The following is a 26,097-nucleotide window of genomic DNA, read 5'->3' on the forward strand; positions in this document are numbered from 1 at the left end:
GAATACATACTATTTCCTTTTTGCATCTTTTGGATCTGTGGTAGAGTGTCGGCCTTCGAGTCCCAAGATAGCGGGTTCAAACCCGGCTGAGGTAGTCGGATTTTTGAAGGGCGGAAAAAAGTCCATTCGATACTCGATGTCGTACGATGTCGGTATGTAAAAGATCTCTGGTGATACATTTGGTATTTACCCGACAAAATTCATTAAATCTCAGCCATAGACACCCAAGAGAGATCCTGTTTACTTGGTCTGCCATCTAGTGGGGCTAGAGTAAAACGGAACGTCGAAATTGACGAGTAGACAGCCAGATGGCGTCAAATCGAAATGTCTGCACACGGTAGCTGAGACCATACGATTATTATTATTATTATTATTATTATTATTATTATTATTATTATTATTATTATTATTATTATTGGCTTAATTAAATTGACTGTAAGGAGGGTGATCCATATGACCCCAGGGAAAACAGCACTGACTGTCCATCTTACCTTGGCAGACTGTTGACGTGCATTACCGTGGAACACAAGCATACTTCGTGACAGTTTTCCAGGTCGAAACAAATTTTCCTTATACAAGAATGTAAATATGACACATTGTATTCGTTTGGACAGAACCATTAAACATGAATTTTGCTTCAACTATTCTCTGCATTAGCAAATGTATTGCTCTTGGCTATCCCGTTAGTTTTAGCAGTGGCCACGGCCTTTCCTTCCCATTCCTAGGCCTTTCCTGTCCCATCGTCGCCATAAGACCTATCTGTGTCGGTGCTACGTAAAGCAACTAGCAAAAATAAATTTTAGCAGTGTTGTCGGCTTTCAATTCAACTAACCTTAAACAAATATCTCGACAACTTGCTCTGTACACCGAGGTGGCCAATTTTTGCACACTGCTGCATGCGTTCAACCCAACTAGGCTTAGTGCGCTTCAATTTCCAATTTCCATTGTCCGGCTCCATGACTAAATGGTTAGCGTGCTGGCCTTTGGTCACAGGGTTCCCGGGTTCGATTCCCGGTACGGTGGGGAATTTGACCACCATTGGTTAATTTCGCTGGCACGGGGGCTGGGTTTATGTGTCATCTTCATCATCATTTCATTCTCATCGCGACGCGCAGGCCACCTACGGGAGTCAAATCAAAGGACTTGCACCTGGCGAGCCGAACATGTCCTCGGACACTCCCGACACTAAAAGACATACGCCATTTCATTTTTTCCCACTTTCCATTCTTCTCTACCAGATGACAGAGTAAGCAGAATCTTTGCTGGCTGATATACGACTGATTTTTATAATGAACAACTTGTACACGTGAGAGATTTTTAGACACGGAATTAACCAATCGAGGTTGGGAGCGAACTTCACAGACGAGAATCTCCGAAGATTTGGGTTTGTATGCATACAGAAAGCTTTCTCCCAGATATTAGCTTTATTGTTCCTTCGACTAGTAATAAGAACATAGAGTGGAATTTGCGTAGCAAAGAAGTAATAGTTATTTACAATTGTCGAAAACATGACTTACATATTCTGGTTAAAAAGAAAATATGGAGAGAGGCAGTGCCACAGTATCGTCCCAGGCTTACGCGTGGAAACGTGGGTGTGTTAATTACGTGAGAGAAATTAAAGAGTATTTGTATTTCATATATTTTTCGCACAATATCACTCCTTTGTTGTATGCAGGGTTATAGTAAGGGAATATGTTTCCCGGCCGCCGACGCCGTCTGTGTCCATAACAGGCTCATCCCTGGACATATTCGCCACCATACTATCTCCGGCATGCGCCGCCACCTAAACCGATGTACTCACTTGTTAGATGTCTACTTGGGATTGTTTGGTTCCTAGTTCGCTCCTTTGTGTAGTTCTCAATGTTCTTTTACCCTATCATTTTGCATGCACTTGGACGTTTTGCCACGAAGCCACCAAAATTTCACTACTTTCACTTTCCTCTATTAAATGTTTGGTTATCCGTAACTATATCTTTATGATGTTCAATAGTTTTTTTAGGTCCATTAACTACAAAACTGCACCTTCTGAATGATTCTACCCCATTCTGTGCCGACACTACAGTGACTTTCGTGCCCTGAAACAGAGGAAATCACCAGCCATCTTGGCAGCCAACTTTTTTTGTGTGACCTTCTTAACACTATTTGGCGAATTTGTTTGGTCCTCTATTCTTTTCTCTTGTCAAATATGTCAATACATTAGCTCTATGTTTTCTATGGGTTTCAAATTCGACTTCAAATCTGTTTAACCTACTATTTTTGAACGTGATTCCCAGTCCCAGGATGGGACATGTGAACATGGAAACGTTCTGAGGAAAGACATAGAGAGGGAACATAGTGATAGAAAAGGACGTTTGCCTGCATTTCTTCGCCACAGCAATGTAGGAGAGGAAGGCAACTGTGGTGGGGAAGCGTGTAAGTTAAGCACAGCCGATCTGCATACGGATGCACAACGTGGGCCATGCCTCCAAAATTGTAATTTTGAGGATTCATGCATGGTATGGGCAACTTATAAACACTGGATCCTGCTGGTGTTTAAGTGAAAGTATGAACGGTTTTGCTTCTAAAGATCTTATAGCTAGGATTAAGGATTAACTCTCTCCAGGATTGCGATTCCAATTGGAATCAGTAACTTACACGTTTTATGTGAGTTACCTTAGTAAATCTTTCATATTCCCCAATGATTTCGTCTGGAATCACTGTTCCACTTTCTCTATCTTTCCTAGAATTATATGGATTTTTACATGGAAAATTCATTCATACCTATTTGAAGGGAACTTTGAAGAATGTTCTTTCTTTCATTTATCAAATACATTTGGGCTGGAGAGGATTAATAGTGCTCTTTAGTGAATGCACTAAGGCGAATGAAACGTCTGTGCATGTGGAAGAGTACATCTGGTCTAGGCACAATCTATTACCTACATTGTAATCTACCTAAAGCCCACCATCTCCTCTGTTAGTTCAATAGGAACCGGCATGGATTGTCGCCAAGCCGTGCTCCTAATTTTATTTGTGAGCCATAGGGGATACACAATTTATAAAACAGTGCATGACAAGCTTTGGAGAACAATTGGAAATCTGTTTTACGTATCAAATGGAGGGATGAGAAACGCATTGCCACCCCGCTGTTTATGAACTCCGTCTGAACATCTCTAATGACCCTGGTTATGGTTTCAGGCTCGGTTGTATGTTTGCGAGAGAAGAGAGTTTGACCTTCGGTACTTTCTGATATTTATGTTTTATTTTTCAGACACTCAAGACTAGAGGCCTGTTAACATTGCACGCGTACACAGTGACTGGAGCCTGGAGAATTGAAATGCCGCATGAGGGAGTGGTGAAATTGGTGCGAGTCTGTAATCCTTGGGGGAAGATTGAGTGGTGTGGAGATTGGTGTGAGAAGTAAGTGTTCTTACCCCTTAACCACAGACGGGCGGGGCGGTCTGTGTGACCTTGTAAGTTTTTCCTCACGTATCTCTCTCAGGGTTTCTTTATTTATAAAGTCTTCCTGGCTTAATTAGGTATGTCACTCGTGTTCTTGTTCATCAGTGTGACCGGGATAATAGGTAACCGCGATTTATACCAGCCTGAGAGACTGCATGCCGAGGGATTGTACCTGGATGCAGTACAGGGAAGAGAGACCGATTCTGTAGTACATAGTAAGAAATAAGAGATCTGTAAGTAAAGTATAGGCAATGCTGATAGAACACGATATTTAATGAACTAACAGTACAATTGCTTTACATTCCTTCAATGTAGTTACCTGCAAAAAGAGAGAGAGAAAAAAAGAAATGGCTTATATGGCTTTAAGTGCCGGGAGTGTCCGAGGACAAGTTCGGCTCGTCAGATGCAGGTCTTTTGATTTGACTCCCGTAAGAGACCTGCACGTCGTGATGAGTATGAAATGATAATGAAGAAGACAAATACATCCAGCCCCCGTGCTAGCGAAATTAAACAATTAAGGTTAAAATTCCCGACCCTGCCGGGAATCAAACCCGGGACCCCTGTGACCAAAGGCCAGCACGCTAACCATTTAGCCATGGAGCCGAACCACCTGCAAAGTATTTTAACTTTTGGCAAGGCGTTCTCTGTTGAAGACCGCGACGGAACACCCATTTGCGCGGAGTACAAATGCTTGCCATGTACGTGCTAAATTTGAGAACAAGGAATTTCCCTATCGTTTTCTGCTAGGAGACTCTAGCTATCCATGCAATTCCTATCTGATAACGTCACTGCTATAGAAAACAGATAGTTTCATAGTTAATTTATCCGCGTGCTCTATTGCTTCACATGCAACGCCTTCTGTATTCTAACGAAAAAAACTTTGATGTGATATAGCGGGCATTGATCCTTCGCAAAGTTCCAGTGCTCATTTAACTACAGCACTAGGCGAGTTATCTGCAACTCCGGAAATTACATAAAATAACGATGCAGGAAGTAACGGAGGAATAATTATTTAAAGATATGTATTCTTGCAACCCACTCTTAGTCTACTTTCAATGAAAATTGATTTGGGGAAGAAGTGGATCTTCGTTCTGTTCGTCACTGCACTCAGTAGAGTTCCTTGCAATCTTCAGACTGTTCAGTTAGACCATTTTCTGTTCATTGGCTCAGCGTATTAGCAGGAAACAATCATCATCATCATCATCATCATCATCATCATCATATCCCAACTCCAGTTTCCCGGGTATGGTATACAAGTACTCGCATCTCCTTCTGTCTTCATACATCTGTTCCAGTGCATCCTCCCATTTGTGTCCTCTCTCCTTCACATCTGATCTCACAGTCTCTATCCAGCGTTTTCTTGGTCTTCCCTGTGGTCTTCTTCCTATGAGATTAAGGTCAAAACATTTTCTGGCAGGTCTTTCCCTGTTCATTCTCATTATGTGCCCATACCACTGAAGTCTGCGTTTCTTTATGACACTGGTAATAGGAACTTCGATACCAGCTACTTTCTTATTCACTTCATTTCTGATATTGTCCTTTCTGGTAGTTTGGTTCTCATTTAAGTTGCTTGGATTTTACTGAAGTCTTTGTTTAGTAGGGTATATGTCTCTAAACCGTACGTGAGGATTGGTACAAAGTAAGTGTGGTGCATGATTGTTTTTGCTTTTTGTGGTATTTTGCAGTCTCAGAGAAGATTTCTGACTTGACTGTACAAGTTTGATGCTTTCTGTGTCCTGCTGAGTATTTCCTGCCTAACAGTGTTGTCTTTCCAGATTGTGCTTCCGAGGAAGCAGAAAACGTCTTTTCCAAAATCTATGAACGGCTGCACTATATACGCGAGGTGCTAAAAGCTTAAATGCTGCGGCCAACACGTGTTGCTCTTTTTTAAAATTAAGACGGACACAAAGGCGACCGTGATGTCTTGCACATCGGACATACGAGCGCTAAGGGTTGTTTATGAAGTTTATCTAGAGAAGCACGTATATGGATCGTGGGGTAAGTTATGACTATTCGCATTGTTCGGTGTAAGAGTATGCTAGGCATTGCTACGCGACTTTTGGGTATGGGAGGAACAAGTGTGCGTAACTCTGTCAGACGCTCGTACACAAAGCACTGCACAGATTACGCGAAATTCAATAGCTCACTATCGAAGCTAGTTACCATCAAAGTAGTTGCCATTACACGAGATTCTCTTCGCTGGTATTCTCTAACAGCCTGCTCGCTTAAGAGAATGACATGACTGACTATAATTAATCATCTTTCTTAATATCATCATTACTAACGCATCTTCACAGAGGAGACTCTCTTTAACTGACAGTTTTCCTACTGCGATCTATCTTTCTTTCGTCCGTTCTGTCCTACATCATATGTTATATTATCAATAATTAAGAGTAACTCTGCAGCATAATACCCAGAAAACATTCCTTGAATGTAATGTGCTGGCTGTCCTCTTTCAGCGACCCTCGATGGGAGATGGTACCAGGCAACGTCAAGAAGGAGATGGAATATCGCCTGGAGGACGACGGAGAGTTCTGGATAACAATGTCCGACTTCCTTAAGAAATTTGAGGTTATCACCATAGCAACAAAAGTACCGCGTCTGGATATTACGCACCCAGTTCTCCTCAATAACGTAAGTTCCTGCATAGTAAACTTGCTTTATTGACGTAATTTGATAACTGAAACCATCTGTTTTCAGTTTAAACTCAGTCTGTGTTGTTTATTTCATCTTTGTTTATGAGTATATAGATGGTGATTTGGCAATTAATCTGTTTATTATTTTAGTTCTAATGTCTGTCTTGTCTACAATGTTTTTGATTATTAGACCAAATTTGATAAGTATTTTATTGGGTTGAGATGGATTCGGTTTGGTCTCTTATAGTTTGGTGATTTATTACCAGAATGTGAAGTCCTACAACGCTCGGTTGTTAATATCTCTTTATAATAGAATTGGACCTGGCGAGTTGGCCGTGCGCTTACGGGCCTGCAGCTGTGAACTCGTATCCGGGTGATAGTGGGTTCGAACACTGTCGGCAGCCCTGAAAATGGTTTACCGTGGTTCTCCATTTTCACACCAGGCAAATGCCGGGGCTGTACCATAATTATGGCCACGGCCGCCTCCTCCCCATTCCTAGGCCTTTCCTGCCCCATTGTCGCCGTAAGACCTGTCTGTGTCGGTGCGACGTAAGGCAAATAGCAAAAAAAAAAAAATTAATAGAATTGGACATTTGGCGCTGATGAAGGCTATTACTTGAATAATAAGATCCGAGAACTTGAATTATGTCTATTATTCAGATTTCGGTAAGGATTCTTTTGTTATTTTGATTAGGGTAATAGTAGTACTATCAGTCATAACTAAAATTGCACAAATTCCTTTTTCCTTCATGACTTCCGGCTGCCATAGCTGCTCCAAAACCTGTTTCAGCTGTTCTACATTGTCTACACTAGTAACAGCTGGGGTTTACTTATTAATTAGGTTTAATAGCTTGTTTGATGATACGTGGTATTCGAAGTTTTTGTTGCTTATGGCTGGTTTGACCGTGTTTATGGCTTGCTTAAGGAGATAATTTTGAGTTTGATTTGAAAAAGATTATTGCTTTATCGACTAAGTCAGTTAGGGTTAGTAAAAATATTATCTATGGGATATCCAAAGTTGGTTTTCTTAACCTCCTTACTCATACTTTATTTAATGCCTTATTGTTCATATGTGCTAGTTCTTTAATACCTGAAAATTAAACAACTTCATTACAATACATTGACATGCTTCGATCTTGAAAGATCATCATCAGATTCTACCAATTCATACTCATAAATTTAGAAACGTAATTTATTTTATTTCGGTTCAAACATTTAAAAACTTGAAATTTGCAACTTATCTTACTAAAGTTCTCACTTCTCTCCACTCTAGAGGCTAGTTCATAAATTATTAGTTTAGTCAAAATTGGTTTCGGTAGACTAAAGAACCTAAGAGTTATAAATTGAGGTAAGTTGAAATCTGTTCTTCTTTGTAGTCAACTTCAATGATGCAAACGGAAGCACACTTATCTAACAAACAGGTGAATCTGGTTTCGAGCGACTGCATAAGGAAGATGAAGAGGTTATATAGTATTTATTAATAGTATAGTATTTACTGAACATTACAGGCTTTTGGCCCAAATACATGTTCCCGTTACAAAGATATATATAAACTAAATCAACCATGTGAATGCAAAATAAAACTAAACTAAGTCTACAGTGTGGACCCTCACATGGGCGGGAAACCTATCCGCATGTGAGCGCCACCCTTATAACTACCTTACTGACCGGCCGTGCCGTCCCCAGCTAGTGAGGAATAAAAGGAGCCGCCCTCCCTGGAACGACACGTTCGGCCCTCAACACAGTTGACAAAGCTATATCCCCACAATTCCGTTTGGGTACAGACACCCGCGCACTGGGATCCAGCACCCCAGGCGCCCCGTATCTCTCTCTCTCTCTCTCTCTCTCTCTCTCCCTCAATCTATCCACCTTTGTCAACAACCTTTGGGATAGGCCCACCCTATCCTTCCCTAAAAGAGGTCATATAGTCTCTAAACTGACGGTAGCATTGATTATGATGATTAAGGGCCGGTATTATAATGAGGGTTTAAACTGAAGATTGAGAAACTGTAACTTGAGTTTAAACCGATGCTGAGTCTTACAATGGCCAGCCTAAGTTAAACTGAGGTGAAGAAGGCAATATACGATCTTGGTAGCAGTGACTTGCGAGGAAAGGTGACTGTCGATAATGTTTTGCAGTGACTTGCATGAAAAGATGACTATCGATAATGTTTCGTTTACTTCTCGTAGGTAAAATGGCGGATAAAAGCAATAAACGTTGTCCTAATTTTACTTGTAAGGAAATAGAATTGCTTGTGCAATTAGTACAGAAATATTTATATAGTCCGTGAAACAGTGGCCTTATGAATTCCTCCAAAATCTCCTATTTTAATAAACATACTACGGGAGGCATAAAACCGCAATGCTATTAGTAGCTGACTGAGGGGTTTTGCGGCATGATTTCTGAAATAGAAGGGAGTTACTTTATTTTCTAAAATGTATACTTTTGACATTCAAACAGTTAAAAAAGTCATTTTTACATTCTTACCTTTGTGTTGCGTGTTTTATTCTAACAGAAATTTGCTGAAATAGGGTTATGACAGTCTGTTTAGTAAGCCTAAACCTATTTAAAAACTATTTTTTATTCCATATATGAAAGTGACGTCCCCTTTCTCGGAAAACTCGTAGTGCCCGTGGTCATTCAATAATTTGAACCACTTCTTCGTCATCGCTCAGTATTTCTTCAAACACCTCAAAAATATCTTCGAGATCCATTCGTTCTGCCATATTGTAAGGTTATGTATTCTTAAACTTCAGTTTAAACGGTAGATGAGTGGCAGTAAAATTAATCTCTAGTTAAACTTAAGATCAAGTTTTATAATACACGACTAACAGATAAACCGAAGTTTAAACTGAACCAACAGTTTAAACCTTTATTATAATACCGGCCCTAAGACGACGACGTTTAACGACAACACAACCGTCATCTTACCATAATACTATTTCTGATCTGATTTCGTCTAATAATTGCTATTTTAGACCCAAGAGTTCATATACCTATCGAAATCTGCGACTATCAGTGACAGAATAAATAAATAAATAAATAAATAAATAAATAAATAAATATAATATTTATTTTCTTGATAGGTTCAATATCAGTATGGTATGAAACTAATACTAGCGGAACAACACAAAAGGAGACAATATAGAAAAGTCCTTAGTAGTTACCAGCCGACTCCTAAATATTTGTTTGTCACAATTGTGGTAATGTGTGTTCATCGCGGATGTGATGATTAGCCATCATTTTGAAGAATGAATTAGGAAAACACTACTTGCTGAAGAGTGATTGCCAATGGTGATGATTATCATAAATACTTCGAAAAAAGGAAAACCGCCTTTGCACTCATGTACAAAGCGTTGTTGTCCCTGCTACCATTGAAGTACAGACTGCACAGATTACACGAAATTCAGTGGCTTCACTGTCGAAGCTTGCTGTAGCTACAAATACAGAAGATTCTCTTCGATGGTATTCTCCAACAGCCTGCTCGCTTACAAGGGGAGTTAGGGATTGGAATAACTTACCAAGGGAGACGTTCAATAAATTTCCATTTTCTTTGAAATCATTTAGGAAAAGACTAGGAAAACAACAGATAGGGAATCTGCCACCTGGGCGACTGTCCTAGTTGCAGATCAGTATTGACTGATTGATTGAAATGGCTGGCTCTAATTAATCATCTTTCTTAATACTATGTTCATTGCTGACGCACCCTCGCAAAGATGACTTTTTGTAACTTACAAACTTCCTACTCCGTTGCTCTCCTTTTTTAATGAGGAAGCCACGTCTCGAATGCCTAACATCAGAATATCATGCAAATATCTTGATCTTCTCCTGAACTGAGAATTACCACTCCATGGGTAACTGCAGTGAAGGAAATCTGACCGATGCTTCTACAATTCAGGACCTGGATGAGATAAAGGTGGAATTTAAAAGGAGAGATTGGGGCGAATGATCATTTATAGGACGAGGAGTAGGAGATTGGAATAAATTATCAAGGAAAATGTTCGATAAATTTTCAAGGTCATAAAAATATTTAAGAGAAAGCTAAGTAAACAATTATAAATAAATGTAAATATGAGTTAAACAACTGATAGGAAATCTGCCACCTGGGTGACCGCCCTAAATGCAGAGTTTTGTTGATTGATTGATTGATTGATTGATTGATTGATTGATTGATTGATTGATTGATTGATTGATTGATTGATTGATTGATTGATTGATTGATTGATTGATTGATTGATTGATTGAATAAACGACCTTTCGGAAAGAGTGAAAAGAAGACGTGGCGTAAAGTGGTCCGAGAAACGAAGAAGTGCATCCTCCAAAGTACTGGAAATTCAGATTTAACCGTGGGGCTACGTGGCCGAAATAATGATGGTGGTGGTGGTGGTGGTGGTGGTGATTATTGTTTTAAGAGGAACTATAAGTTAATCTATTAACATTAATCAGAGGGAGAAATGGAAAGGGTCCGACACGTCGAAAATTGAAGGATTTGCATAAGAAAGACGAGGGCCATGAAAGGCGTCAAATGACTCCCTAGGCTTCGTGAAGCTAATACCGCGGAGATCGGAAAAGAACAAAAATCGACCAAGGAAGGTCAGATAGGATAGATGAAAGTGAGGAGCATGGCCCACGTAAGGGGAAATAATGCCAAGTCTCAGCTAACGGCCCCATGGTCGCCAACCCACGTACTCACGTTAAGAGCCGCTGGAGCACCTTTTAGTCACCTCTTAAGACAGGCAGAGGATACCGTGGATGTTATTCTACTGCCCCAACTCACACGGGGATATAATAATAATAATAATAATAATAATAATAATAATAATAATAATAATAATAATAATAATAATAATAATAATAATAATATCTTGGAAAAAATCTGTATGATATTCTATGAACTTAAAGTGGTATACTCGTCGCGTCCCATGCTTGTCCATTGTGATGAAGTGTCAGTGATCTCGATCGATCTATGGTTCCCGGGGTGTTAGGAGTGAAAATCTTCCATTCATCTTGAGATGCTCTCTTCGGGAATTTAAGGGAGTGTAGAACGTATTTTATTTTCAACACCCACTAATATATCCAATTCTTTGAGAATCCGTTTTAAAGTGAAATCATTGTCCCGCTCAAGACTTGTTTTGATGTGGATTAACCTTGATCATAGAAGGCGTGGGTGGTCGAATTCTGAAACTTTCGCTCTAATATTCTACCTCTTATTACACACTGACTGGAATATACGAAGGACATAATTCACACAGTTCTTTATGCATTTTACAGATATTCGACGAGGATGAACTTTTCCTTCTGCTTCTCAAGCAACGGAGGACTTCTTTAAAGTTCATAGGACTGCCGAAAAATAAATTAGTAATAAAGATATGCATGGAATGAATTCGACATGGCATGATACGATTAAGGTGCGAGTAACTCAGGCGGAAGACTGCTGGCCTTCTGAGCCCAGATTCGATTCTGGCTCAGTCCGGTGGTATTTGAAGGTACTCAAGTCGGTAGATTTACTGGCACGTAAAATAACTCTTGCTGAACAAATTTACGGTGCCTTGGCAACTCTGAACAACCATAAAATTGTAATAAGTGAGGCACAAAATTATTATTATTATTATTATTATTATTATTATTATTATTATTATTATTATTATTATTATTATTATTATTATTATTATTTGACACAGTATCACCGTCTTGGTGGTTGGTAATTCAGTTCAAGGAGCATTGATATCGATGTGTTTAGCCCTACAATGGTAATTAGGGTTTTGGATAAAGGAAAGAAACGGCTCCGAATAGCTGAGAACTGAAAGGATCTTCTAGGGTTTGATATTGTGGTACCATGGGAACTGGAAATGAATGGCTATTAGTTTGGTTCATCAAGGGGGATGGGCGGGGATGTCTGGCACAATTAAGAGGAAAGAATGTCAGGTATCATGTATGATTCTTCTTGTTCTTTTTCACCTTGCGACTTCAGTTCATAGAAGATTGGTGACCCATCATGCAGTAATTATTTCGATACTGCGCTCTTCATATCAGAGTTGCCGTGCCATCCACTGCCAGAGATTCTGGGCCCGGAATAGCCTCCTCCACCCATAATATTGATATCGTCGTTGAAGACATAAAACCTCGTATGTGACTATGCTCCTCCTATCCGTTATTTCCTTTACAACTCGCCACTCCTGTCGGCCTCATATGAATATGCAGTCCACCAGAACAATTTTCGTTGTGTTCATTACCCAGTGCATGTGTGTGAAGGAAAATGAACCTTAACATATCGTACTGTAGGGATGTATGTTTGTGTGACATTTACACACTCCTACAGTACAATGTTTTCAAGGTTCATTTTCCTTGACACCTACGCATGGGAAAATAAACACAAGGAAATTTCTCTAATGGACTGCGTATCCATATGTAGCTGGGAGGTGTGACCAGCCTTCAGGAAAATTTGTATAGGAAGAGCATTGTGACATACGAGGTATTATTTATTCACCGACGATATGCTGGATATTCCAAAAAAGGTACTCACTATTGGAGTTGCAATAAATTAAGTTTTCATTAATATATATACAAGGTTAATTACTTAATGTAAATTAATAAAGACCACGAAATGAAGGAAATTAAAGTAACCATGTCCAGGAAAAAAGTTAAGTGTCACCTGCTTGTTCACAAATGTTCAAAAATTGCCTGGAGTAATGAGGCTACCTTTATGTTAAATGGTTCCATTAATAGACATATTTGTACATAATGGGTGGCTGAAGACCCATATGTGACTGTTTAACACCACATTAACCTACTAGGAGTTATCTGCGGGGTGGGGTATCTGCAATGGGCATCCTAGGCTCGTTCTTTTTTGACCAAAATGTCACGGGGGATATTTACCTAAACTTGCCGCAAGAATCCGTATTTCCATGCATTGCAGAAACTTTTGGGGACGAAGAGTGTTACTTCTAGTAATATGGAGCCCCACTACCATCGTGATGTGAAGGCCTGTTTCGATGCCACACTTCAAACAGATGTAGCGTTGAAGTCCCTGCGCGTTCCCCCAACCTCAGGCCAAGAGAATACATCGAAGATGAAGTCACGGCACAAAACCCACAACAGTCGATGAGTTGAAGGAGGAAATTACAAGAAAATGTCTTGCAGTTTCAAATGCACGACTCGTAACGTTATTGGCTCCATTGGTCCACGTTACCAGCTGTATCATCAGTTTGAACATTTGCAAATCTGCAGCGGGCACTAGATTTCTTTTCTTTATTTTCTGGGCCTGGTTTCATTAATTTCCTGCATTTAACATTCTTTAATTTAAATGAAACAATTAGTCTTGTGTCTACATTAACAAACACACAATTTTTTCATCTTTCCCGTAGTTAGTACATTCTTTTGAGACATTCTGTATTCATCAGTCCTGTGAGATCTTGAACTAAATCTATACAATAAGCAATTGAAAGGTGCATTCGATCAACTTCTATGACATCAATCGTGGTACATTTGTATATTTAATATTTCTATGCTAGCGCTTAATTCCTAACCATTCCTTTTGTGTTTCTATTGACAGTTATTTGCAATGCAGAATTCCTGGCTGGAGGGGAAAACAGCAGGTGGCTCCAGGAAAAAGGACATTAGAAGATATTCCTCAAACCCCCAGTATCTCTTGACTGTGAAAGAACCAGGTAAGCTTGAAGAAATTTCATTTAATTGTTTTTAAAAAGGAGAAAAGTGGGTATAATTAAAAGAACATTCCAAAGTCTCTTCTTAAATGTTGTAACTGTACAACAGGGTTACAGATTTCATTCATCATTTATCATTATTATTATTATTATTATTAACTGGGCTGATTCATTAGATTTTATATTCTGTTTTTCATCATTTAGACTGTAATAATTAGGTATCACGCATACGATATTATTTAACCATCGGATAAGGGAATTTTATTTGTAATTACTCTGTATATTATTAAGTGAGATTTGATGGTTTGAAATATTCGTACTGTAACTTGTAACTGTGGTCAGATGAGCTGGCATATTATTTTGCAATCGAGGCTATGTTTAACCGAGGCCGTATTAGGCAAATCAATTTTCCGCTGTCACATTCTATATAGTCATTGTTTGTAAGCGTGGTCAAGCTTGAAGACACATGACTGATGTCGTCAATGCGTGGCCATGTGGTTTCGACCGAGTGTCTGCATTCACTAGCTAGCGTGTGTGTATGTGGAGGGGATGATCAGATAGTAGGGAGATGAGTGTTCATTACGAGTTTATAAAAGTAGAGGTAAGAATAGTTGGCCCGTCTAAGAGTGGTGGTCAGAGCTAAGAAGTGGTCTAAGTGTTCTAAGAGGTGTTTGAAGAGGTCTTAGAATCGTCGAAGAGGTCTACGAGTAGTGGTTTGATCTGAGTAGAGACTGGTACTGGGCTGATAGTGAAACATCATCCACTTGTGTTTCAATAATGTTTTCCAATTTCCGCTTATAAATATTGAGTGTACGTAACCGCATTGGAGGTCACTACACTCGGAAAGGAAATGTAGGTCAACTCCAGGTTACATAAGAAGATAAGATAACAGCAGACGGCTTCCAAAGGTTCTTCCAGGAATTTCAAGTTCAACAGTGGTGTGTGCAGACATCAGGTAATTACAGCATCCGACATGTTATGCATTAATAACACGAAGAAGGATGTAATCAGCGGCGATATCATATTTCACTTCAAGTTCATGCCAATAGTTTTTTATTTAGATTAAATTTTATGCTTCTGTAACAGCAAATCTCACTGGGTATATTTTTTGTGTTGAAATTAAAGTACGGCAATGCTAGTTCATTGTGATGTAAAGTATACTCATACATTCAGTTTTCTTTTAATAATAAGTTATTCTATTTCCAAGTACAATCCTCAATTGTGGAAATGCAACCGTAATCTACAATTGCCCTGATCCATATTCCTGTATATTGCCAGATGTGTGAGTTTATCACCTCACGCCTTCGGAATAATTGAGATAGGAGGCATGCTCTCCGAATTTTATTGTTTTTTATAGCACCTGACGCTCAACAAATGTAATATACATTGTGTGAAAGAGATTAAGGTGTAAGAGTAGTGGTAGGAGTAGTTACAATGTGTATTTTCCTATTATGGTACTATAACGTATTAACTCTATACATCAAAACATTCAAATGCGATGTTGATGTTGGCCTGATACTTGCTGTAGCGTGGTGATGATTATGAGGATGATGTTTGTTGTTTAAAGGGGCCTAACAGCTTTGTCATCGGCCCCTAATGGTACGAGGTGCAACGAAATAAAATGGAATATATCCGTTGACTAAAACTATAAAATGAATGACGATGACAAATGAACATGAATCCAAAACAACCAGAGGATCCAATTCAGATACTTCATATTCTGAGGTGATGCTTGTTGTCCAAAGGGGTCCTAAATCACCGTCACCGGTCCCTCATAATAGTACTAATTACTGGTAAAGCAGAGCCATGGTGTTCCTACTACAGTGGTACAAATTCAGGTAATGTAGACCCATGGTATGTCACACATAATGACGCCACAAACAGTTAACAGAGACCCACAAAGGCACACATAGGCACTGCTTACAGGCAACGCAGACCCATGGTGGTCCACACGTATTGGTACAAATTACGGGCAAAACACAACCCCGTGGTGTTCCTCACATAGTGGTACCAATCACGGGCAATGCACAATCCCGTGGTGTTCCTCACACGGTGGTACCAATCACAGGCAACGCAGACCCATAGTGCTCCTCATATAGTAGTACTACTCGTAGGTAACGCAGACTCGTTCTGTGTACAGAGGAACCCAGGCAATTCAGCACGGCGCACGGCAGCTCTTCACGCATGGACGCCAGTTCGTGATACCTCGCGCCCACTCCTCCGCCTCGGTGCAATAGTACCAATCATAGGCAACGCCCAGACCCATGGTGTTCCTCACATAATTGTACTAATCGCAAGTAAAGTCGACCTGTGGTGTTCCTGACTTAATAGTACTAATCACAAGTAATTTCATGGTTACAATTCCATCAGCCCTCGGTCGTCCCTTTTAGTTGCCTCTTACAACAGGCAGGAAATACCGTGGGTGTATTCTTCGTCTGCGTCCCTCGCCCACAAGGGGTCCGCTGTAGTATTGAGCGAGGACTCTGCTCGTCCTGCGCTGAGGCCCGGTATCTCGGTGACACAGAATACAGTAGGGGAAATTTCAAACGACCCTTAGTGTTATGCAATCGTTTCACCATAACTTTTATGTCCAATTTCTTCAACGAATCTTAAGTTTTGAAATTTCTGTTAAGTAGACTTCACGCACAATTGAACAAACTGACTTGTTAACACTAACATTTTAGAGTCGTCAGAAAAACGCTTTCCACAAAGACCCCTACTTAACAAAGGTATAATGAACAAGGTAGGTACTGGAATAAATTGAAAGTCACACTGACACAGATACGTCTTATGGCGACGATGGGAGAAGAAAGGGCTGGGAGTCGGAAGAAGCGGCCGTGGCCTTCATTAAGGTTTATCCCCAGTATTTGGCTGGTGTGAAAGCGGGAAACCATGGAAAACCATCTTCAGGGCTGCCGACAGTAGGGCTCGAACTCACTACCTCCTGGATGCAAGCTCACAACTGCGCGGCCCTAATCGCACGGCCAACTCGCCCGGTAAATAACTATTCAATAGAATGCGTATTGACATCAAAGCAGAAAGATGACAGTGCCACAGAGTCATTTTTCTGAGGATGTTCTTTTTGAAATTTCGCATTTAAACAATAAAAAATAACACCGCATTTAGAATTGCTTGAAAAATCTTTGGAATGAGCTACCGTCACCGAATTTGCACTCCTCACGTAGTACAGACTTCGCTCAACAGATCGCAGGGATAGTTACTTGTTACAGATTGAGAAGTTTTGCTGACTTACGTCTTATCTTTTAAGTTACAGTCACCGTCCGAACTGGGAAGTGAGTGTCGTGAAAAATGCAGAAAAAACGACCCTGTTAGTTAGAAAAGGAAATAAGTAGTCATAATACTTTCTGAAGTCTAGTGAACAGGGTAAACTTTACACTAAAAAATTGGGGTACTTTTACAGGTTCTCAGAGTGTTTCAAAAATTATAACTCAAACTTAATTCGATATTAGAACGGGTCTTTTTCATAAGTTGTATATCAGCACTAATAAGTCAAAAATTATTTCCAGACCAATTCGTGCTTAAATCAGTAATAATGCTTCAGACTCTTTGAATCAGTGCTAGAGTGTCGGCCTCCGGATCCTACGGTAGCGGGTTCGAACTCGGCGGAGCCAGTGGATTATTGAAGGGCGGAGGAAATGTCCATTCGATACTTCACATCGTACGACATCGGCATATAAAATACTTTTGCTAAGACATTGTGTTTACCCGCGAAAATTCATTAAAAACTCAGCCATAGACGCCCAAGAAGGATTTGGTTTATTCCGCCATCTAGTAGGCCTGGTGTAAACCGCAACGTCGAAGTTGACGAGCAAGCAGCCAGATGGTGTCAAATTAAAAATACTGTACTTGAACCACGGTGGCTGAGGCCATGCGATTATTATTATTATTATTATTATTATTATTATTATTATTATTGTGTTCAATTAACTTGGTACCAGTTTTGTGTTAAATCTGTTAATAGATGTGAGAATTTCAAAAAGGCAGCATGACGTAAACATGAAGACTATCTGTAAACGAGGAAGGAAAAGCCATAATGAATACGGTATTGGGCATCGCACATGTACACACAAACTTCCAGATATCACGGATTGAATAAGGCTCCTCGCGTCAAGGGCCGGATAGTCTCCATGGGCTTAAAATGGCTCGTTGACTAGTATTATCTATGTTATGTACGTCGCCTAGCAACAGTGAATCCATGCATTTAATCCTGGTGACAGCACGCTGGATTATCATATTCGAACACATATTTTCCGCCACTTTTTCATTCATAACTCCCCAAAGAATTCGAAAATGAAGAATCCGGCTTCGAGGTGCATTTGAACCACCTTCCATCCATCTATGTTAAAAATTTCAGATCTCTGCATTTCGTTGATTTGGCTGGGCATCACACACACACACACACACATACACACAGACACACACACACACACACACACACACACACACACACACACACACACACAATCTCTCTCTCTCTCTCTCTCTCTCATTACATTATTATTATTACTATAGGATATTAAAATAACCAGATTTATCGCAACCCTTCTTCAGAACCGTAGGTTTTTGTGGACTTCCAAGGACAGCGCAGTCGGTGGAGGACTCAAAGAAACGGTTTACCTCAAGGAAGTGTGCTGGCACCAATCCTCTTTAATATATACACGAATGACCAGCCGGTAGCTCCAAATAGCAGAAGTTTCTTGTATGCTGATGATCTTGCCCTGGCAACACAATGTACAGACTTTGAGACAGTGGAAAGGAATCTAACCATTGCCCTCGAAAGTTTGTCATCCTATTACAAGGCAAACCAGTTAAGGCCTAACCCTATGAAAACACAAGTTTGTGCCTTTCATCTGAAAAATAGGGAAGCTCATCGTAAGCTGCATATAGTGTGGTCAGGTGTTGAGTTACAATACTGTGAAACTCCAAAATACCTAGGAGTGACGCTTGATAGAGCTCTTACATTCAAGAAACACTGCATGAACACTAAACTTAAAGTTTCCACCAGGAATCATCTTCTACGTAAATTATCTGGATCAGAATGGGGCAGTCAACCAAAAACTATTCGTGCTTCCGCCATGGCACTATGTTATTCTCCAGCGGAATATGCCTGCCCTGCTTGGTACAATTCATCTCATGCCAGACAGGTAGACATATCACTTAATGAGTCCTGTAGACTTGTCACAGGTTGTCTAAAGTCTACTCCAACTGAAAAACTCTATCGTCTTGCAGGGATAGCACCACCCGGTGTGCGAAGAGAAGTAGCTGCAAATAAGGAAAGGACAAAGGTTAAGCACGAAAGTACTCATCTACTGCATGGACATGAGCTTCCAGTACACTGAAATCTAGGAAGAGCTTCCTACGAACATCTCAGGAACTTATAGTACCAGCTGAGAAGGCAAGGATACAGCTATGGAAGACGAAGATCCCCCAAGGCTCTGAGCAGATGGCGGTTGAGGAACGTTTGCCACGCAGTTGCAATGAGAGCTGGACAATCTGGAAATCTCTCAATAGGTTGAGATCAGGAGTGGGAAGGTCCAAAGTTAATTTGGCAAGATGGGGCTTCATCAATAGCGACAACACCAAGTGTGACTGCGGAGAAGATCAAACCATCCAGCATATGCTTCAGTGTCCGCTGTGTCCATCTTCGTGCACGCAAGATGACCTGCATCGAGCTACGAAGAGAGGACTTGAAGTAGCGTTGTATTGGTCCAAGATTATTTAAATGTTACTTGAAATTGTTGTAACTGTTTTCTTTTTTTGATGTATCTGACACGAGAATAATATATTATTATTATTATTATTATTATTATTATTATTATTATTATTATTATTATTATTATTATTTACCCGGATGATATTCCTCAGTGCTCATTTCTATGGTGTCCTGTTCCAGACGATGATGATATTTGCCAGCCAGGTGAGGCACCGGATGAACTTATCTGCCGTGCGATCACCACCTGCAATGTGATTGTTGAGTTAGTTCAAGAACACAACCGCAAGAAATTTCAAGATTTCTACAAAATTGGCTTCTCCGTGTATCCGTACGAGGTAGGTGGGAAAGTGAATTGGTAAAGTCTTGTTCATATTCCACATTGGGAGAATCTTTTTCTTCAAAAGAATCATGGGGAACCACGAAACTTAATTAGAAATGATTGGTTGATGATTCATTAACTGAAAAATGACAGAGAAAAGTTGGTACAAATGGTGGTGATTCCTGCTTAAAGGGAAAAACATTAGGCAACCATCACATCGTAACACTAATCAGTACGGTACGTAAGGTTATGACCACACGAGGCGCAAAATAAACCCTAAAATCTAGCTAAATATGATCCTAAAGAAAGGTAAAATATGACTAGTATTTTAAGGATAGGTAGCAAGTAATAGAGCAGGCCCTCTCGGAGTGTACGCACCTGGTGCATGCACTGTGCACGGTGCAAAAGACGACTTCGCCTGGTTGACCAGAGTGCAGATCCCCCACTTCTCGATTTGGAGCAATAGCGCTGCCTCTCTTTCCCCACGCCTGTCTCGCTCGCTTCGCCTGTCTCCCTCTTCATCACTTGCTCCGTAGCGCTCCAAATCCGAGCCGAGCTTAGCCGAGTAGCCCAGAGACGAAGCGTTGGTCCGAGCCGAGCCGAATGGGACCGATGCACAGGCACTCTGCGCCTCAATTTGCACGCGTGAGATTTTGGGCGTTTGAGAAGCCCTGTACTAGAGTATTACTAACATTAAATGTGTCAAAACTTGATTAACGATAACACAGCAGACACATTTAATCATACAAACTGACAGAGCAGCAGTAGGTAAATTAAAACGTTATACATTCAATATCATAGCCCTAAGATGCAGTTCTCATTTCTTTTCTTAAAACATAAACATGACGTATTGGCGTACGTTCGTAGAGCATCTCCTTTTCGGAATCATGCCTTCTAAACCTGATACCTATCTCTTTCTGAAAAGGAAATAAAAATACATCTGCTACAGTATTTTGCAAATCCTGTGTTTGAAAATCGACGCAAATAGCATGTACTTTGTTTAAAACAACGCCTCAACTTGATAAAACAATGCTCAAAATATAACCAGATATGACCTTATATCACTAAAATAAGAAAATATCACCAATGCAATAAAATGGCTGAAATATGCAACTATATTCAACATAAAATTGCTTTAAACGGGGTCAGGAACCCACCATTCACAGCTATTTCTCAGATATCGGGTAAAAAGACCTCAGGAATGAACTATAACTTTTTCTTAACAACGAAATCTTACAAATCAGAAATGTAAAAGGACTTCAAAGTGAAAGTCTACCGGATCTCACAATCCTACCGATAGGGAAAACTAGTTCACCAATGGAGACCAGGTAGGAAAGATGAAAGTAAGGTGGTGGTGGCAGTGGTGAGGAAGTAAAACTATAATCAGAGAGAAAAACGGAAGAGATCCGACACTTCGAAGAATGAAGGTATCGGCCGAAGAAATACAAAGGCCACGAAGGACGTGGAAACGAAAGACTCCCTAGGCCTCGAGTGCAGAGGCCTGGCACAAGCAAGTAGAAGTAAGGCTAGACTGAAACGGGAACCCCGTCGTGACCATCCTGCGCTCACAAATTGAGAGGGAAGAGTGATTCCAGGCGGTCCTCAGTATTAAAAAGTTGCAGAAAAACAGAATGCTGACGATGACTCGCTATAAACAAAGATGAATGAGATTTAGAGGATAATTACACAGACTATGCTTATCCCAAGAGGCATAGATATCCAATAATAAAGGGTTAAGTTTATTCACCTATGATGTTACACGGAAATAACTTCTAAACCATTAAAGATATCGGCATTCTGTTTTCATGTTCATAGATGGTACCCAGGAGCTTGTAAAATAATGTGCTCTGTATTCTCATGGAGTGATTAATAACCAAGATATTGATACCAACTCCACATTTTTAAATAGAACGGCACGAATTCATACAGCTGGTCTAAAAGTTCAACTACGTACAAGTTCAAATATGTAAGTATTTTCAAAATCGGACAGTTAGTTTTGAGATATCAATAAGAACAGAATGCGCTATTTTGCATGCCGCATCAGACAGCGTGAAGTCGAGCAAGGACATATTGATGCGTAAGCAGGTTCTTGGTTGTGATTCCAGCCACAGAATGAGCGCCAAGAATATAAGCATATCGTACACATGTGATGGGTTTGCAAAGTGTGTATGACAGACGAACTCATGACAGCACAGGGAGGTGTGATGTTTGTAAAAGGAATAAAATAATTTCTTTGACTTCAAAGGAACATAACGAAAGTTATAATTGTCACTGGTTTGGGTGTACAGTTCATACTACTGTATGAATTGAGAAATAAACATAATACAGGACACCAGAAGAGCTCCTTCTAGAAAAATAATGAATAATATCTGAATAATCTCCCTTCCCCGTTGTGTGTTCGCCAGTCACACAATAACGTTACACACCCAGGGTATGTTACGGTACATCACATTATGTGTACGATAGTTTACAGTACATGCCTGGTTTCCGTTCTGTGGCTGGAATCAATGCCAGGAAACAGCTTGCGTGCCAATACGCCCTTGGCCGACCGTACGCTCTCTGATGCGGCACGCAAAAGCCCAAATGCGTTCTTATTGATATTTCAAAACGTAACTGTCCGATTTTGAAAATACTTAGATATTTGAACTTGTATGCGGTTGAACTTCCAGGCCAGCTGTATGCATTCCTGCCGTTCCATTTAAGAATATGGAGTTAGTATCAATATCTCTGTTATTAATCATCCCATGAGAATAAGTAGCATGTTATTTTACAAGAACCTGGGTACCATTAGCGAATATGAAAACAGAATGCCGATATCTTTAATTGTTTAGAAGTTATTTCCGTGTAACGTCCGGCTCCATGGCTAAATGGTTAGCGTGCTGGCCTTTGGTCACAGGAGTCCTGGGTTCGATTCCCGGCAAGGTCGGGAATTTTAACCATCATTGGTTAATTTCTCTGGCACGGGGGCTGGGTGTATGTGTTGTCTTCATCATCATTTCATCCTCATCACGACGCGCAGGTCGCCTACGGGTGTCAAATCGAAAGACCTGCAACTGGCGAGCCGAACATGTCCCCGGACACTCCCGGCACTAAAAGCCATACGCCATTTCATTTCATTTCCGTGTAACATTTTAGGTGAGTAACTCTGTATATGGAGTAATCCCATGCAAAGTCCGACCGAGCGGAAAGATAAATCCAAACAAAAGAAGCTAATAAACTTATAAAAGTTCGCCAAATATAAAGATAAGAATTTCCTAGGAAAAAAGCCTAGCAACTCCCACCATATGTACCTTACAAGAAAAGCAGCATACTGGGGCACAACTAACCAGACACACAGGGGGTGAGCCCATAACACTTTGCGTCGGGAGAACAAGTGAGAAAGCGGATGTGAGGAGAGAAAATAAATCTCGAAAATAGGGTGCAGTCAAACAAGATTATTTCAAGGGAAATACTCTCGAAACGTCCTCGAAGAATACAGCATAAAGCATAATGGTTCAGCACAAACTTGTTGGCTCTATTCAAAATCCAATTGGGCAAGCCTGAAGATATACAGAATTTCAATTAGAATACATTTCCCCTAGAGGACTTGAAGAATGATATTACAATCCCTAACTCAGCTATCTATAGTGATCCATGTAATCCACCCGCCAGGTCTAGTCTTATGACTAGAGCCCGGATTTCAATGCAAATGCATAAGCTAGTTACACTTCTCAAACTTTGCAAATATTCGTTTTATGGCTTAACAATGTCAAATAACCGTTCTTTTTCCGTGCATGTTTGCATATTTTGGCCCTTTTTAGGAGAAAACTCATGCTTAATGCATATTTTGAAGATTTTGGAATTAATAGCGAATAGTTGGACGTTTAATATTGCATAATATGACTTTTCTTCTGATTTTGGCACATATATAATGTTAACTTGCATGATAGTTCCTTTTAAGAATATTGGTGTCCACAATTTGGGACCATTTTCCCACGTTATACGGTATGTCTATTATTAACAGACTGAGAGAATGTATTCTTGGGATCCTATGTGACAACCAAAGTTAGTATATACGGTAGAGGTCCTATACAAAACTCGTATCGCACTTCTGTGGCGCCGCGTTAGTGAGATTGCAGCTTGCAAACCTTGGTTTTGCCTTGAAGTCTCTTCCATTGTTATCCTGGAATTTCCTACCCGGAACTCTCACTCATCACACCTTTGTTATCGCAAGAGGCAATATTTAGCAGTTATTGAAACCATCATCATCTGCAATCATTGCACGGAGAAGTAGCTGCGGCAGCTAGAAGCAAGCTGAACAAAGTGAACCGTTCAAATCCTGATCTTGAATTCATCAAGCTTAAAAAAGGCGTATTGTGGTGAAAATCCAAAAGACATACCATTTCACCTCATTTTGTCCCAAATTTCTTAATTTAAGTATGTATTTGTTACTTTTTGCGATGTAGAAAGATCATTTTCTGTGTTTAAGAATGTACTGACAGATAAACGGATGAGCTTAAATCAGGACAATTTTGAGAAACTAGTTGTACAATGTTTCAAAGGGAACTGAGTTTTGATACAGCATATTTTCCAGCTTATTGTGTATGTTTTGCCGTATGATAGGGCATGAATGGATGCATATTTTGATATTTGATAGTGCATGGAAATCCGCGCTCTACTTATGACCATCTGGATCAGTCATCACTCGTAAATGACACCTCCGTTCCACATGCCAGCTAACAGGCAGCCGTTCTTCGTACCGCTAGCTACACTCAACCGCAGAAAAGTTGGCCGTCCCAGAAGGTTACTTTCTTTCAAAATCCTCTTGTTAGAAACATACTGTGCAGGTGGATCTCGAAGAATGATCTCTTTGACCACCGACTACCCACAGTTTACGAATATCCCCACTTTTCGAGAATGTATCAAATTAAATATTCGTTTGCCGGACAATTTTTGCCTAAGATAAAATGCTAAAAGAGTTTAATTGTATAAAGTCCATCTGTTCAATACACGCTTGCCATTTGATAAATGGTCTGTCTAAAAAGCTACATAGGGCATGTTTCGACCTATATTAAAGGCCGTCATCAGTTAAAATAACTTTAAAAAAAGACATACATAAAAACAGTGATAATTAAAATAACTTGAGATAAAATACAATCAACAAATTCAATGTAAATCTATGTATTAAATGTACATAGCTTCAATCTCAAAATACGGACAAAAATGCAATGGAAATCTGTGTTTAAAAATTGGCCCTTTTCATGTCCAAACTCTGTACTGCTCTGTTCACTCAGATTTACTACTTAATATGGTACACTGCTTTATCTCACTTTTGGAGAGAATCAGACTACATTATCAATCTGTTAATCATATACTTTTAAGATGCTCATCTGGCCGTTGTCAGGCCGGGAGCCTGTCACAAGGAAGTGGAAGCAATGTCAATCTTAAAATTTTAAACACAGATTTCCATTGCATTTGTTCATTGTATTTTAAGATTCAAGCTATGCAAATTTTATACATAAATTTCCATTGCATTTCTTGATGTATTTTACCTCAAGAGTTTTATGTATCACTGATTTTTGTATAGGTCTTTATTCTTTCTATATTATTTTTAGCTGAAGATGACTTCTAGGCTAGGTCGAAACACGTCGTATGTAGCTAGGTAGCTATCAAATGGCAAACGTGTATTGAAGAGATGGACTTTATGCAATTAAATTCTTTTCGAATTGTATCGTAGATATTTTTTTTTTTTTTGCTAGGGGCTTTACGTCGCACCGACACAGATAGGTCTTATGGCGACGATGGGATAGGAAAAGCCTAGGAGTTGGAAGGAAGCGGCCGTGGCCTTAATTAAGGTACAGCCCCAGCATTTGCCTGGTGTGAAAATGGGAAACCACGGAAAACCATTTTCAGGGCTGCCGATAGTGGGATTCGAACCTACTATCTCCCGGATGCAAGCTCACAGCCGCGCGCCTCTACGCGCACGGCCAACTCGCCCGGTCGTAGATATTTAAAGACAATACGGAACCGGAATGAAGTTCATTAATTGTAAGGACAATTTTTATGCAGTTGAAAGTTTTCGGGACTGCTGACTCAGGTATGTTGTTTACTGTCATGATTACCTCCGCTTATCAAAACCAGATGGTGAGCATGTGGAATCAACGTCCAAACAACCTGAACATATTTAAAGTGAAGGAATCATAGTCGCAACTACAGTATTATTCTTAACATTAATTAGGTGAGGCAAATTGATGATTCCCCTTCCTTAGAAATGAAGATCTTAGCAAAAGAAAGAGAAGGGCCACGGAGGACGCGAAAATGAAAGA

General features: G+C 40.0%; 1 protein-coding gene across 5 annotated transcripts in view; it reads left to right on the forward strand.

Annotated features, from left to right (window-relative positions):
- Positions 1-26,097, forward strand: part of LOC136879247 (calpain-2 catalytic subunit) — a 74,152-nt gene that overhangs the window by 44,782 nt on the left and 3,273 nt on the right. For all 5 annotated transcript variants that reach the window (XM_067153055.2, XM_067153054.2, XM_067153056.2 and 2 more), the window contains 4 exons: positions 3,248-3,396; positions 5,898-6,072; positions 13,628-13,742; positions 19,654-19,808. In XM_067153055.2, the coding sequence (XP_067009156.2) occupies positions 3,248-3,396; positions 5,898-6,072; positions 13,628-13,742; positions 19,654-19,808 (594 nt within the window). The remainder of the gene's footprint in view (positions 1-3,247; positions 3,397-5,897; positions 6,073-13,627; positions 13,743-19,653; positions 19,809-26,097) is intronic.

Source organism: Anabrus simplex, chromosome 8, assembly GCF_040414725.1.
Source record: "Anabrus simplex isolate iqAnaSimp1 chromosome 8, ASM4041472v1, whole genome shotgun sequence".
Classification (NCBI taxonomy): domain Eukaryota; kingdom Metazoa; phylum Arthropoda; class Insecta; order Orthoptera; family Tettigoniidae; genus Anabrus; species Anabrus simplex.